Consider the following 17035-nt stretch of genomic DNA (forward strand, 5'->3'; position numbering starts at 1 on the left):
GTGTGGAAAATGAAAAGGTCTGCAAAATGCTACATATCTGTAGGAGAAAAGAAACCATCGCCGATGAAGGAATAAAACTCAACAATTCGCAAACGAATATATACAAATATCACAAATTCACTCCACTCGCAGATGCCAGAGATTGTAATAACTTTTCCCCTTTAGAAATGCTATTCACAGTGTGCCAGTGGTGTAGTTGTAAACTTCATGCAACACTTTGAGTCATTTTGCCAAGTTTCTCCTACATCTTTGGCCTCACATCACAATCGCACACCGGCTGTGACTTAACAAAAGACGCTATAATGTTGAAAATGTACTTAATTGAAAAGACAATGAGTGTCTTGCCATTTTAGTTTCACGTTCACTTGAGACTGAATTGAGTAAATTGCACCGTGTTCAACGTCTAATTCGGAAAAACGCGCACGTTCTGTACTGAATGAGAGTCATCATATCAATTACATCAATTGCCAATTACAAGTGGGGATAGCAAGGACCCTTATCTTGCTCTGCACCTGAGAGGATTTCACACAGAAAGAGTTCCCAGAAATGGTCACAGACTAATATTTTCCACACGTACACATATTTATGTTAATTTATACTATCGCATTACTTAGTTTTTGGCCAGAGACTTCAATACATCCATCCAAACCGTGCTTTGGCCGCACCAATAATTATGGCAGCAGTTGAAATTTGCACGCTGTTAATATTTATAATTGAATAATGTCAGGGGTTGGATGTGTTTTTGCACTAAATGTCGGTTTGCAGCATTTCATCTGCACACATATTGCACATATGTCACGCGAATTTAATTACAATATCGTATGCAAAAATCAATTATTATGTTCTTGCCCCTCACACTAATAAATGTCGACAATTCACAAGAGTGATGGGAGAAAAAAAAACGCTGAATTTTGCTCAACTTCGGTAGCTCTCATTTTCTCATGATTGGAAACCTCATTAGCACCCCATTACAGCATTATTACCGCGATGAAATTGAGCGTAAAGGTTGCTCCCTTTGCTAGAATACCGAATCCAGAGCTAATACAGTCTTCTACAGTCAACTATAGAATCGCCCTCCTAAAAGCTACATGAATCTTCCATTGGGCTGCAAAAAAGCTCTGCCACCCACTTCAGCATTCTGGAATTCGCCAGCTCACCAGATGATTTACATCTCTTCCCAACATTATTCGGTGAATTTTCCATTAAATTTCAATGCAAAAGAGACCCACTCCGGGCGGAAAAGACAAACTTCTTGACCTAAAAGTTCAGTCAAGTCAAACTCCCAGATGCAATTAATGCTGGATGATGGAGAGTATACAATACTGCCGAGATTATAATCTTCAAATTACTTATTTTCCTATTATTATTTAACTGGGAACTTGTTAAAAACTCTTATACAATATCAAAGTTATCCAAATGATAAATTTTTAATTAACCACTTGCAAGATCCCGGCGAACTTTTCACCAGTCTCTTTTGCCCAGCTTCGAAGTTTGACTCTCACTTGAGCGGCAACAATTTCTCGCGTTTGTAAGTGGATATATGATATAAAAAATGGACAGCGAAATTGATATGGTAGAAAAATTATTTGAGAAACTATGAGAATTTCTCAGGAGATTCCACGTCATGACAGTCTTCTCATATGGAGTTATTGCTGCAGTTATGCATTCAGGACAGCACAAAGTGCTTTATCTCCTTTCCTGCGGGGAGCAAATATTGAAAGTTGTTTCATTACATTTCAAATTGACTGGAGAAAGAGCACTGTAATGCATCATGACATGAAGTATATTTCCTCCTCTCTGGCACGTAAGTGAGTGAGGAAAATATGCAAGGTTAACTTCGCCAGGAAATACACAATGAATATTTTATTGCAATACATTTATAGTTCCTTCTGTGCAGCATCCGAGGAAAATGAGTAGCTGATGGGAAGATAGACTATCACCCTAAAATTTCATACATAGCAATACATATTTAAACTAGTAATGATACTCATTTTGCCAAGATTAATCTCAGCTCATCCTGAGAGAGTTATGGCACAAATTGCACATAATTTATTTCTTGTCCTATTTGTACAAACATAACTCAAAATTCTCCAGCATATGGCGTAGAAAAAAGCGCATAATGATGATATTTTTCTACTATATACAGAGAAATGGTGGCAGTTCATAGAATAGAATAGAATAACTCATCATAATTTGCGTTGATGTCTCCCTTTCACTCTCTTGTAAGAAAATGTATAGCAAACATCCTTTTGCCATGTACAAAAACTTGTGTAATAATACCCTTAATGTTTGGTTGCGCCACAAAAAGCGCCAACCTTCAATTCGTCATTGTTTTATTGTGAACCGCTTTCCACAATCTCTAAATGGAACTCGCACTTGTGCCAGAAGTGAATTTTCAACCCTCTAATTGTGTTTTGCCCAACTCTCAATGAACAAAATTCGTAATCATAGTGTGAACTCTTCATTTAAAGATGGGCGAATTTCACTCATTTTGAGCTAATCACCATGACAAAGTGCTTTCGGTCAATGAAGACATGCGACCGTGAGGTAGACGAGGAAACATTATTTGAAATATTCGTCAAGTACAGCACGCCCCTCTTTATCTTTGCCAATCCTTTCCATGCTCCATTTGGTCTCGGCTCCCCTTTAATTTAGAGTGCGAGGCGCACACTTTCTCCGGGTTGAAACACTATACAGCCACCCATATCGAATCGATTTTCACTCCCTCACGCCCAAATTCTGCCCCGCATTTCTTTTGACATCGCCCAATTTTCATGCTTTATCCTGAAATTCACCGAGTCCTTGCTGTGAATGCATTAAAATTAGAGGAAAACATTGACTGAGAGGCTCTCAAAACTGTCCATTTATTCATGTATCTTAAGGCTCTCTGCTGTACATCTTTCTATCAGTGTTTCATTTTCACCCACACAAGTGCCTTAATGAAAATTTGTGAGAAAAGGAAGGGCGAGAGGATGTTACTCTGCAAATTAAGGACTTCCACTTTAATGATAATCACCCACCTTCTTAAGGATGATAGTGATATATTGGATCAATTTTGCTCTCTACGGCATTCATCAACATTTTATAGAGGCCATATGGGTGGCACATAAAATTTTCACGACGCATTAAAATAGGGTAAAATGCATAATTATAAAGCATGGAATGCGAGAGTGACTGGAATTCCCTATGGTGTTATGTGCATATGAATTCCTGAGACATGGAGTATTTTGATTATTTATCTTCTCAATATCATAGCTTGAACTTTATATAAATCATTCTATATATGCATGACACTATTCTTAGCCATCTCTGACAGAGCCCAATTTAAACACAAGCACATCTCAAGATGAATGAAAAAGTTCGTGTGCGAGGAAGTGAGCAAGATATTGATAATATCGTTATATAAAACACTTGTACATATTTACAGCGAATCATTTTCATTTGATTCCTAACTGTTGATAAACTCAAATTTACTCAGTAAACTATAAATAATCATGGCGAGAGAAGAATTTAAATTCTCAATTGCTGAAAATAAAATGAACAGCAAATGGAGTGAAAATTTGCAATAAAACCTCAACCACATTGATTAAAATTGAAGCTTTGCTCATAAAAGCGAGTAAATGAGTTGATGCTCAAATATATTGGGTTTTCATCCATTGAAAAGAGAAAAAGAAAAAAAAAATTCCTGTGAATAAAGCGCTCTATTGCCACCAACATATCGCTTAAATACCATTTTCACTAAATACATTATGTCCTCCGTTTATTTCCCACCACATTTCACTCACTAATTTAATTAGTGAATGGTATATTATTATAGAAATAATTGGATGCCTTTTGATTAACAAGAGAAGTGCTCCCCACATAATTAGCAGATCTTACAATTAAGATGTCAAGCATGGCAATGCCTATCCATTTATATGTGCAATAAACACTGGGTGTTAATTAATTAGAATATCCTCTCGATGTAAATGAGAAGTTGTGCAAATTGTTACACGCCACTCTCGGGGAAAAGTGCGCGCGTCAAGCCTTTTTAGCATTCTCAAGTGGTGCCGAGCCTGAGATTTCCACTTTTAGAAAAAGAAGACACCTTGTTAAAATAAACCCAATCTGACATATACAGAAACCAGACGCCAAACTCACTCCAACAGCAATTTCTCCTCACCTTCTCGCACCGCCCACAGGCGCTCCTTGTGTGATATATGACTTCTCTCACCAACGGCGTGGGTGGTTTTCAACTTATTTACTAAGGGCGCGCAGAAAGTAAAGCGATACAGAAACAACTCGTGCTCAGCAATGAATGCAACCATCAACATGGAATGCATCACAACTTGGCCAATCAATCTGACAAGAATGTGCAATTTATCTTTAGTGAAAAATTCCTGCGTGATGTTTAACATGCTGAAGACTCTATTTTAGCTCAATGTGTGCGCTTCTTTTTCTTCTATATTCACTCCAATTTATTTCCACACACAGCGCAGCTATTTCAGATCAAAGTCCTTAAGTTCTCTTCAATTTTCCCTCTGCAAAGTTCCCAAAAGATGTGTCATTTGATAAGCACAGTGGAACACCATTTGGTCTCTCTGCCCAAAAACCTATGTAATAAATGTATACGCGCTCCTATCTTTTTGCCAGGGAGCGAAAAAAAAACATTCCGCATGAATTCTGTGCTATCTCGCCCTGGCGGTAATATAAAGAGAAAACTAAATACATAAGCAGAATTTCAACTTAACATTCAAAAAGCTTATTGACACCTATCATCCAATTTCATGGTAGACTTCACGGAAAATTTTCCATACAGGCATTCCTTGACGAATTAGAATATTCACTTTCAATTTTCACCTTTTATATATACACACACCCACACACATTCCAACCTGCATGTGATAAGAAAGAAAGTGGAACAGTGGAGCATTCAGCTTATTTTGTACGTGTGTAAGAAACATTTTTTGAGAGGCTGAAGGTTCTGGGAGTTGTAAGAAATACCAATTTTCCTCACTCTATTTTGTATAATTCAACCAGCATTTTCACTCTCTTTGCCCTCAAGCGCGAGGGGTGTTTGTGAAGTGAAACAGAAAAAAAGTAGAAGAATATGGCACACATTCGCGCTCCTCATTGTCTTGTAAATGCGCTATTAGGCTTATATATTCCACAACATCATTTTCAGATACTGCCACAGCGTCGCAATGTTGGATCGTGAGGTGAAATTAGAGTATATAGTTTAAGAGACGCGCCCAGAAGCACTTTAAACTATAAAAAGAACCTTGTTTTTTTCCCCAGTTCAATCAGAATAATTCCAATCAGCATAATTATTGGCTATCAATCAAGCATTGCATTTATTTTATTTGCAGATTATTTATTAATCATCAAACATACACTGAGCTGATGAGCATCAGTTGAACAAAAGAGCGAAATTCAGGATAACATTCACATCCCCACAAAATTCTGAATATTATTAATTCACATTATAGTACAGTCGCGAGTGCGATGAAAATAAAGCTTTCACATCCACGAATTTTGCGGGAGTTGCAATTAAAATCGCTCATGGGTGAAAAAAGCCGGGGAAATGTTTTGTCACGAGATGTTAAAAGTCACATCATTGTCTACATAAAACTTCTTCTTGTCTCTCTTCGCTGTGATAATAAAATGTTTGATAATATAAAAAGACATTCGTTAAATTCATCCACGCCAGAGTCTGGTGCTTATATATTTTTAATCCTCCTTGTCCTTTTTTCCCTTGATCCAACACACACACGCGTCTAAAAGTTCCCCAACCATCTGCACACATCGCATCCTGACCAAACACGTTGTGTGGAGAGTTTTCACACGATTTTGCTATGGGGTAGAATTGTTTGAAAGATGAAGAAAATGGGGAAGTGTAAACCGCACAGGCAAAAAACTTTCCCAGGCAGTACATAAAGTATATGTACACACATACACACATTACACATCACTCCATTGTGAGTGGAAATTGTTCTCAGTGGAAAATTTAATTTCAAGTGAATTTCATTAGTGAATAAAATTCATTTGAGGTAATTCTACCCCAACTCGCCTTGCACTCTCTCTCTTTCGCATTGTTTAAGGTAGACTGATGATGCCAAGATGGAGCAAATATATGCATAGCATTATACGTTGTAGCATTAATTTTCGATGTTACCACCAATATAATTTGAATTCCACAACGCCAAGTCAATTTCAATCTTAAATTATAATGCGGCCGCCACCCAGCTCTCATCACAATACGACACCCAATACTCCCCCACGCGCTCATCAAAACGCACCCCTACACAAATTCACCCTGTATAGGTGTACATCTGTTTGCGCCAACACCCACAAGTACACAACTCGTCAACTCTCATATTCATAATGCCGTGATTATTATGGTAAAATTGTCATTACATGCGTATACTGATTTCCGCATTGGGAAAAATAACACGGAAGGAGTTGATGAAAATGATACTCAAACAATACAAATGTTTTAATGGATGAATATGCTGGAAACACGTAAAGTTTATTTAAAGACAATGTCTAAATTAGGCAAAATCAAGGGACAGATATTTGAATAGAATATCTGCATTGCAAAGACCTTAGTTTCTACAGATTGAGGCATTTTCTAATTGATTTTGCTTAGAAAAATCAATTTTATTAGCTTTTCTAAGTTTTGTGATTGATTTAAAACCAATTCTAGCGATTAAATAACCTTCAAAATCATCAAATTTATGCATAAACAGGGAATATTATTTTCTTTTTCTCGCGAAAATTGAGCATTTGTGTTCAAAAACACTTCAGTTTGGGAAAATTTCAGTAGGAAACAGCTTTAAAGTCGATCATAACCTCAAAACTGTCATTTCAGCCTAGAACAAATCCTGAGACAAGATTAGTTAGTTAAGAAAAACCTTATAATATCTCCCCCTTGAGCGAAATCACACAAGTGACTTTAAGCAATGCCAAGAATCTTGCAATCCCAAAACTGTCTTCGTGGATAAATCTTGCGAGAGCTTTTAGAAAATGGAAAACTTTTCCGTGTACATTTCATATATATGTAAATTGATTACTCGCCACTACAGAGTGTTGATCCAGTATAAACTCGAGTTTCTTCTGCCATTCTTATATTTTCTATATCTCTAGAGTATTTAGGTGAAATACATTTGCTGATTTTCGGTATTAAGTAGAGAATTTGGGACGTATTTTTGTGTAGGAATTCTCTGGCTGGAGGGCGACATGATTTCTCGGGAAAAATCTGATGAACAAGACAAACAATAGCACATTTTTGCTTTTCTCCCATTCGAAAATATGTCAAATATAAATATTATGAAATATTTTGACAAAGTCTCCAAGTACTTCTTACGAATTCATTCCATATATACTTTCACTTCTGGCCTGGCGAGTCAAGTGTTATCATTCAAAAGCATGCGACTCTGGCGTACCACTCGCTTTTATTGTTTCATCTTTTGGGTCTCCTTGGCCGTGGAAGTGAAATATTTATGCTCCTACATATATACATGCATTCTCATGAAATCATTTATCATTACGCATTTCTCCACATACACACTGTGGAATTATCCACCATGTTCTCGCCATATCTACACGGCAGGAAGACAAATGAAATTATGGAAATAAAAATGATGTGATAAATCCTCCATATAAGTATTTATATAAATTTTAACATCACGATTTTGATCTCATACTCAGCATGTAACACTGTATAACCATGATATAGCTGGCTATGGATTGTAATTATTAGGTAAATCGCCAAGATTAATTTTCCTTGATCTTCCCCTGAATTTTGATACAAATTCAATATTGGGAAAATTGAGAAAGGTGGATGGATAAATGAAATATATTTCCTGGGTAACGAGAGGACGATGAACGCGCCTATTTAATTAATTATTAATCTCAAAACACTCTCGCCAAACTTAAGTCAAGCTCCTCTCATTCCATTCACGCCCAAAAATTCTGCTGAAACACATTATATGGCAGCTTCTTGAGGTTTTAATCTCCTGGCAATGTTGCTATTGACAAAGAAATTCCTTGACTCAAGCTTAATCATTCCAAGTGTATTAATCCCCACTTTTCCTCTGCATTTTATATGACTTGATACATACAACTTTTACGCGAGAATCACTAGCAAAGTTCCATGCTTTCTGTCTAATTATAATGAAAGTGCTTGCTATAAATCCGTCATTTCTTGTTTGATTAAAGGTGTGATTTCATAGTCGGATTAACCGAAAACTAAATTGTCTCGTAAATTTAGTGATCATTAGATAACTGTTGTACTAAAATAATACTGATTTTCCGAATTCCTACTGACTAAACCTGAATAGAATACTGGGATATTCTGTATTTTGTCACATTACCAAACAATTCACATTGAATATGCATTGAAGGAGGAACAGAAACTTACCACTTGAGCTACTGTTTCGCGATGATCGATCTTCCTGGCGTTCCATCTGTGCAATAGCCTCCATTGTGGTGGGAAAAACTTCCATAGCCGGTGTAAACTTTTCGCAAGCTACTTCTTTTTCTTCTGCAACCAGATTGTTCAGAGAGTCTCAGCCGCAAGAGTACTCCAATTACTTCTTCGCATCAGTTGACGAAGTCCCAAAAAGCAGGAATCACTCGTTATTGATTAATTTCCTTCCCACTCTCTTTCTCTTTTTCTTTCACTTCTCCGCGAAGAATCCCTTCTTTATTCTCTTTTAAATTGTTTCCTTTTTTATGAATTCTGCATGGGAATTTCCTTCATTGACTTTTCCTTTTGCTCTCTCTCTCTCTCTCTCTTCCGTGAATTTCATCTAATTATGCGATACTTCCCGGATATGGCACAACAAAGAAAGTTTTCGTCATGGCCAAAATCCTGTAGATTGTGTTGGTTGTTATTGGGAGAAAATCAAACGGAAGTCTGTGTCAATAATTTCTTCACTTTTCACCATTCACCAATTTTTATATTTCATCACCTGCAAGGAAAGAAAAAAAAACGGGGAACAATTAAATCATTTTATTACTCTCTTCGCTGTTTATTGGTGTTTGTGGAGTGATTTGAAGTCTAGATTTTAATTACTAGTGCCACAGCTTTGTGCCAAAATCTCATTAAAGATTTATTAAATGAGTTATGAAAATTGCCAAAATTCCCAATCTGTTGCATGCGTCAATATGCTGCAAATATTGAATTTTAGTATCAAGCATTGCGACTGAAATTAATTAAGGACCCCATCAAAAACACCCAGTCAATAGGATATACAAGATATTATTGTCAATTTTGCCATTCTCTCCGTGGGAATAAAAATTTTCCAGCGGCTTTGTGAGCCGAAACTATGCGACACTGGGCGATTATTTTACACCATTCACAATTTTGGAAGGATGAGAATTATCACAAGCGACCAATCAAATCCACATGAGCTCTTTCCCAGTCAATTTACTCGAAATTTTGTCCCCGAAAAAGGTTATTTTCCCATTCCTGATTCCGGTAAAAAGTGTACCATATTTACTATTTCACATTTGAAATTTTACTTACACACATATAAAAAAAAACCGAACCATATCGTGAAAAAGGGAAGGAAATGAGATTCTCTATCGTATTGAAGGAATTTTATATATATATACATATATACACACATTAAAATAAAATTCCACTTGAATTTCTCTCCTCACATAGCATCTGATTTGGAAATTGTCGGTAAAATTGAGCACTTTTCCGTCTTTTCTATAACCCAGCGCAAATGTGTACCAAAGAAATGGTCGTTTTTTCTGCTGCCTTTTTGCCAACCTTTAAGATCAATAACTTATGGGTGTGCAAAAAAAATATATATAAAAAAAGCTCTGCCTCAATAACATGTTTTATTTAGCCAAATAATAAAGCTTTTTTCATAATAAAAGTCATCCAATTTCTCACATCTTTTCACACCGCACCGCACATTTTGTACTATCATAAAAATATTGCTTGGCTGATACTTGGGGAAAAGTTATTGTACGTAAAAGAAAATCAATTGAAAAAGTCTTTCTCTGGGCTTTTCCGATTGTGCACATAAAACGGGTGCAAACGCTCCTGAAAGTCTATGGAAAAAAAGAGAGAATGAAGTGCGGGTGTGAGAGATTGTGGGTGGCAAAATCGTAATACTGGCATTTATTCATACATAATTTCATCTCCAGACCACGCACGCTGTAATGTGGGCGTTTAAGTGAAAATATACCACATTTTGCCGCCTTTTTTGCGTCTGCTCCTATGTACCAATTGTAGAAATATGCGATGGAGTGGGCGCAGCAAAAGGGTATCTCTTTATGTGCATCGAAGTATTGGAAGACTATATGTGAAATTCTTGGCTTCCTCTTATCCACGATAGGAAGTTCTGTTCTTCCAACTATAGTAGCCCCAAGAATTTTGTTCTGTCAGCAGCACAATGATATACTGATAGATCACCCTTTCACACATCGCGCCATATAGTCCATGCGAGAGACTGAATTTTAGCATATAATTCACCATATTCTACTGGAGTGAAAAGCCAAGAGATTTTCTACTCAACATTATAAACTTTCCCACATTTCAGAGCGAAAAGTCACACAGGATTTTCCAAGTGAAAAAAAGTACTTTAAGAGCAACACAATGCATATGGTTGTTGGCTCGCGAGGGATTCATCACGAAAAGTCTCTTGAATAATGATTGTTTTGAATATGTTCATTTCTACACACCACAATATTTTTTGCTCTATATACTGTGTATGTCTAAAAATAGATTTTTTGGCACGTGAAATGCATTTCAGCTTGTGGTTTCTCAATTTAAAGATTCTCATGTGATCAAACAAGAGAATTCTCTGCATTTTGTCTAACACGAAGGAACCATTGGTCTTCTAAATTAACTTGTTGCTGACTTATTGTTTTGTTCCAAACTATAACAACTCCACTTTTCTGTCGCGCACTGCATTTTTCTCAGACACTCCGTTTGCTATTTATAACAGCCCCATGAATTCTAGAGACCATCGCTGAGAAGCGAAGTTTGCATGTCTCATTGCTAAAATTCCCAATTAAATGACGTATTATTATTATTTAATGAAATTGTGCGTTACAGACACAATTAACATTGTAATTTATTTTCAGCACAAAACCACAATGTTGAAAATTTCATGGTTCAAACTAAACGAGGTGAATCGTTTATTGTTGCACCACGAAAACGCCAAACCACAGTTTTCACACATTGTAACACTCGAGGAGCCGCACAGAATCGTCTCAAGCTGCGATTTTCTCACACTGATTTAAATATTGATGCCTGCCAGTGGAAAAATCCTGAAGATTCAAAATTTAATATCCACGAAAAAGTGCCTGGCTTTGTTGCAAGAATCGCGTGCGATGAATTTACATCACAAAGTGAATGTACGGAATAAAATGCAATACTTTAAAGTTTAGAGCAAAATCGCATGTTAAACCTAACTTTGTGCTCTTCTTCTATTTTGCAAGAAGAAAAATCTTTTATGCATGAGCAAAACTCTTCAAATTCACTTTTGAGATGTTAAAATGATTTGGTTGTCTGAAAAAGGGCTTTTTTTGCTACATTTGAATGGATTATTTTACACCCGTCGCAATGTTTGCCAAAGTAATTACTATATTTTTCTACAATTTTTATTGCCTCTTTATTATAATGTCTTTAAAGAGTCAACGCCTGTATTCGTTGTTTTATTGCAAAAGAAAATAAATCGGCGGTGAAAAAAAAATCTTCTTGTGTACATTTATTTAGGATTGTCACGATTCAATCGTAAAGAAATCATCTCAAATTTATTGTAAATGTTATTCGTGCTCTTCTTAAATTTCTCTTTGGCGTACAAAATCATTTGAGTGGAAGTTACGGCAGGTTGTATAAAATATAGTTCACTCAGCGTCCTTTAGTATCATTTTGTTTAATAATTTGACCATTGAATAACATTTTGTATATCACCGGAACAATTGATTATAGAAACAGAGCAGAATTTGTGTGCTCATGGGTGAATACTGTGTCCATCAGCGAAAACAAATCGTTAATCATCACAGACAACGGGTGAAAATAGCTCAGCAATAGTGCAAAGACAGTGTCATGAGTGATAGAAACTAAATAGTTAATAATAGAGTAGCAGCAATTCAAAGCCAAAACGCTTTTGAATAATTATATTTGTCGTGTCGCCTCAATTCACATGCGAATTTGTCCAAGTGTCCGGATGTCGTTTCTAGCGACAAGGAGGAGAAGTCACAATCAAAGAGTCTCCTCACCTTACAGCCCAGTCAGGCGAGAGAGAAGACACAGAGTTCGTGTGTTTATCTTCACACCCACTATATATTTCTCTTTGTACCGTTTGGACTCATTGAGCGGCAAAAAGAAACGACCAGCGCAGGCAAAAGGAGAGACGCTCATAGTGTGAAGAAAACGCGACTTTTCTTTGCCTTTCTAAATTTAAGTTTTTGCCTCCAACACCCACGCATTTTACCCACCCAAAGTGTGAAAAATGTACAAAATATTGTTCAACCATTTCTCTATAGGCAGAAAGATGAAAATTTACCACATGATTAATGCTACAGATAAATATTTTAATAAACTAATCTCCCCAACAGTAAATTATGCCGTGAAAAATATTTATTTTTTCACGCCATGCTCTTCTCAACTTAATTTTTCACATTTTGTATATCAAGTGCCATATTTTACACACAATTCTCAAAATATATACAACAGGAACTCCTTTCATCTCCGCACACGTGGATTTTCCTTTGGATGTGAGCGAGAAATGAGAATCGTGTTGTAAAGTATGTTGAATTGCGGACTTCAACAAATGCATTTTCACGCTATTATATTACTTTTCCTCCTCAATCACTCTCTATGGCCAGCAGGCTGTGTTGGCCCTTTTGCAAGGATCCAGGGCACATGAAAAGTTATCCAATTTACATCAACGAAAACTTCTTTGTGGTCTCACCGGCATTTCGCAACCCTCGCGCCACTGACAGACCATCCAGAATTGGTTTCCAGCATTTTTCCCACACTAAATGCGGTTTCTGAAAACACACATTTCCAGACTTCTTTTACATCTCTACCATCAAACCATTTGGCTAGAAGTTTTTTTTGGGTTGAATAAGGAACACTCGAAATTGCTTCGTGCAATAAATTTTTCTGTACTTTATCCGGATACACTTCGCTTCCCGGACCGTAAATTAAATGCTAAGTGACTTGGAATTAAAGGAGTGACAGTGCAGTTGTTGAGTAAAGTTCCTTTGCTCTGAATGGAGGAAAAACATGGGTAATTTCGCGTTTATGCATTCAGAAGAAGATGCTTTGTAGGTAATTTCATTAATTACAAAGGTCCTAGTCTTCCCGCAGCGCGGATAGATCTCTCTCTCTCTCTCTCTCTCTCAAATTGTACAAATACCGAGGACAATTCCAGGGAGTTTTTCGTGAGGAAAACCAAGAATGAACTTCAGAAAATAGGGGTAACTCAATTATTAACAAAGCTCCACACAATTCAAGTGTATTTCTTCCCTGTTTTTTTTCCCGCCCTCCCACTTGCCGTGATAAGTGAGCTTTTGTGTATAATTGCGAGAAAAAAAGTCTGGCACAGAGAAATAGAAATTCCACAGCGCAACTGATTGTAAATAACCATTAAATTGTGTGAAAATTTGTCTACTCTCGCACAACAGTCGGTCCACCTTCCGTGGCATCATTATATAAGGGGGAAATTTGTCCTCTTTCAGTACATTATACATTTGTGAGGGAAAATAAGAAAATTTTGTAATATAAAACCCTCTCATATTCGGTGAAATGAAATTTTGTCTCACTTTCACCTTCGCTCTCTCTCTTTTCCCGCACACACGCATTTTTTGTGCCTCTTCACTTAATCAACAGCCAAAAGCTTTTTATTACACGCATACAATATAATGGTGATGTGTGAAGGAAAACAGAAGCTGGTGCCAAAAACACATTCTCAAATTGATGATTCCCTCTAATTATATTATAGCATCTCGAGGAAGACGTTTACATAAGAAAAATCCTACATCAAAGGTTAGTAGTTATGAATACGTCTTTCCAATGGGGTAATTAGTCAAAATTGCGATCACTATCGCATTTGCAACGTGTTTACAGAGGCTCTTTATTTAACACTCTGCGGATGTATGTGGCATAAGGATTAGAAGTTGTATGCATAAAATCAGATAACCACGGCAATTGATATGCATAATAATACGTGTATTGCTCATATTCCAATACACTGTTTATTTCCTCTTCGAAATGCAGAGAAAAAATGAGGGTTGTGCCATGGTGAAAAACTTGGCAATTAAATCTATGATTGCATGTGGGCATTGTTGAAAATTTTCACGTTTCCACACCCCTCAAATTTGCATTTTGCAAGAAATCTGGGGGAATAATTAAAAAATGGTCGATGCATCTCATTTAACCATCCTTTGCAGGATAATTTAACAGGTATGTAGTTGTGGTAAGGTAATATCCATAGGGGGGGGGGGGGGTAGAATTATCTCATCAGAATATCCCTCAATTATACGCTATATATAAACACATATCTGGAAGCATGAAGCCCAGATTTATCGCAAATGCCAAATCAATTAGGAGAATCTTACGGGGGTTTTCTATAGAGTTGAGGTGAGCATTAAGAGAATTACACAATATGTATGTAATGTTGAGAAGAATAATTCATAATTCATCTTACATCGACTTCAATAGGCCATTGAATATTTGTCACGCATGATGAATTAATTTATCGCCAATTCAACAGTTGAAATCACATTAAATTTACTACAAGACATTTTAAGTACATTTATTTTATATATCATCTTAATTGTCACTATTAAGTGCTTTGGGGAATTCAGCCCAACTAATTTATAGTTATTCTTGCAATTTTTACTACTACCTCACCAATTAATCTCGCCCGTGCGAATGAGCGCGTGAACTTCGTCAGATTCTCTGTCACACGAATAGTGAGTTTTATGGCACATTTATTTAATTTCAGGATTTCTTCCACCACCACTTCTGATGGAGTTTTTCAGCATAACAACAATAACAACCAGAAAACTATCTCCGCAATTATTCCGCAAACTTTCATCTGCACAGAAAATCCATCAAGTTTACAAAGTGCTTTCCGTTGTCACACTGCAACTCTTTAATATTAAAGTGCCGAACACTCTTCTACCATTTTTCTCAGACACCACCACAATTTTGCCTCATTAGGATGCCCTCGACAGTGCTGAGCTCAGCTTATCACTGCGACCAGACACCTTCGAGATCGGCGAGTGACTGACTCGGTGGAAAAAGTGGTTTAGTAGAGCGACTAGTATCGGAACAGAGCTATATTTTCCTCAGTGCACAATATGCTGATGGAGAAGCTCAACCCGAAGCGCGCGAGAGGAAATTCAACACAGGAGAGTGCGAGAGTGAAGAGAGAGAGAGAGAGAGAGAGAAAAGCGTGGAAATACAAATGTGAGATGATTTACAGAATATTTTGTATACACATTTTCCCCAACAGTTGCGGCAAAAGAAGCCAGAAGATGAGTGGAAAAGGAGGACGCCACTCTGTGCTTCACGTTGTGTGTTGTGAAACACACTGTAGAAAATTTCCTGGGAAACTCTCAGATGATTTTCCGCCACATAAGACCATCTCTCTTTCACCCATACTGTCAAATGGCGGGAATATCATCTCTCTCCCATTTGCCTGAGGAGAGAAAAGCGAACAGAGAGAGAGAGAGTGTGTGCGTGAATAAACGAGCAATCGAAATCATCGCTCGTTTCGTTAGCGACAAGGGGATGAAAAGTTGGAATAAGCCGTTGGAAAAATCTGCATAACACCCCACAGCAATTATGATGGACACAAAATATTCATCTCACCACTTAAGATGGTCATCAACACGTAAGAAAAGTCTCTGGCGCTTATCCGTTGAAGAGGAGAAAAAAACACCGTCAGATTGTATGTGTCTCTGAGGGCATCATGAAAAACCTTCATCCAATGAGAAAAGTTTCAAAAGAATTATTCTTCCACTTTCGCCTCAACTCGACAGCTTTTTCAAGGAAAATTGACGCTCAAATTGTCGGGAAAAAACTAGAGGAAGAGGCGCATTATGTGGAGTGGATTGCAATGCACGCTATATATAAAACATGGTGAGCAATACCGACATTTAAAAGTTACCTCAACGTCTATATTTGGCTGAATGGTGAGGAGTGAATTGATGGAAAAATAGGTTAACTACTTTGCCATTCAATAGAAGCAGAGGGAGAGAGAGAGAGAGAGAGTATTTTGCTGTCCTTTCCGCATTCAGCTCTACATATGATTAGCAAATTCACCCTTCCAATTTGTGGTGACCACTTAATCTTCTCCATGAAATACACACGAGTTAAGTACCAACTTGCTAACATTTCCACCAGTTTACACTTTTCCCCCCGCAGATCTGCAAATGTGCCACTGATGCAATTTTTGAGCTCTCAAAGGCTCTGCTCGTCATGCCAGAAATTCATCATCTCTTCAATGTGCAACTCAGTGAAAGAGTACTTAAGCAAATGTGATGTCGTATATTTAAACTAATTAGACTGCGAGGACAGGGAGAAAGATTACATGTGCAAGAAAAAGGGTTTGTACATACATTGTCGAGTGTGGGGAAATTACGAAGTAGAGGCTGTTTATTAGTACATTTTTCCTCACACACTGAGAAAAAAAAACATTGTAATTTTTCCCATATAAGAAAAGGAAAAATCCGTGATTTATCCAAAATTTTTCCACTTTATATGGAAATACCTTCTGTAATGTTTGAAACGTCGAGCAATTAATCATAACCACTATATGATGACAATTGCTATAAAGGCATGGAAAATATTTCCATTCATATTGTAACTTTTATAGAGAAAATACAAAAATTCTAATAATAAATTACTATAAAAATAGTAAAAAGTTTTCGGGACTTTGAGAATTTGTGTGAAAGCTCGAATAGGATTCATTGCCGTAGAGAAAATTACCATAATTCTGAATTTTGCTGTTGTATATTCCCATAATTATGGTACTCATTGCCATCAGTGTATTTCTACGACTTGATGTGC

The 17035-nt window shown here is 36.9% G+C and overlaps 1 protein-coding gene across 6 annotated transcripts in view; it reads right to left on the minus strand.

Moving 5' to 3' along the window:
• The window catches only part of LOC132256403 (KH domain-containing, RNA-binding, signal transduction-associated protein 2), a 41404-nt gene that overhangs the window by 19671 nt on the left and 4698 nt on the right, over positions 1-17035 (minus strand). Inside the window, exons 1-2 of one of the 6 annotated variants that reach the window (XM_059752807.1) lie at positions 14865-15398; positions 8402-8954 (exon numbers count right to left, since the gene is read on the minus strand). In XM_059752807.1, the coding sequence (XP_059608790.1) occupies positions 8402-8486 (85 nt within the window). In that variant the 5' untranslated portion in view covers positions 8487-8954; positions 14865-15398. Of the gene's footprint in view, positions 1-8401; positions 8955-14663; positions 14839-14861; positions 15399-17035 lie in introns of those variants that run through there. The other 5 variants (XM_059752808.1, XM_059752804.1, XM_059752805.1 and 2 more) reach the window with 5 other exon arrangements.

Source organism: Phlebotomus argentipes, unplaced genomic scaffold, assembly GCF_947086385.1.
Source record: "Phlebotomus argentipes unplaced genomic scaffold, Phlebotomus argentipes genome assembly contig_5, whole genome shotgun sequence".
NCBI classification, from domain to species: Eukaryota; Metazoa; Arthropoda; class Insecta; order Diptera; family Psychodidae; genus Phlebotomus; species Phlebotomus argentipes.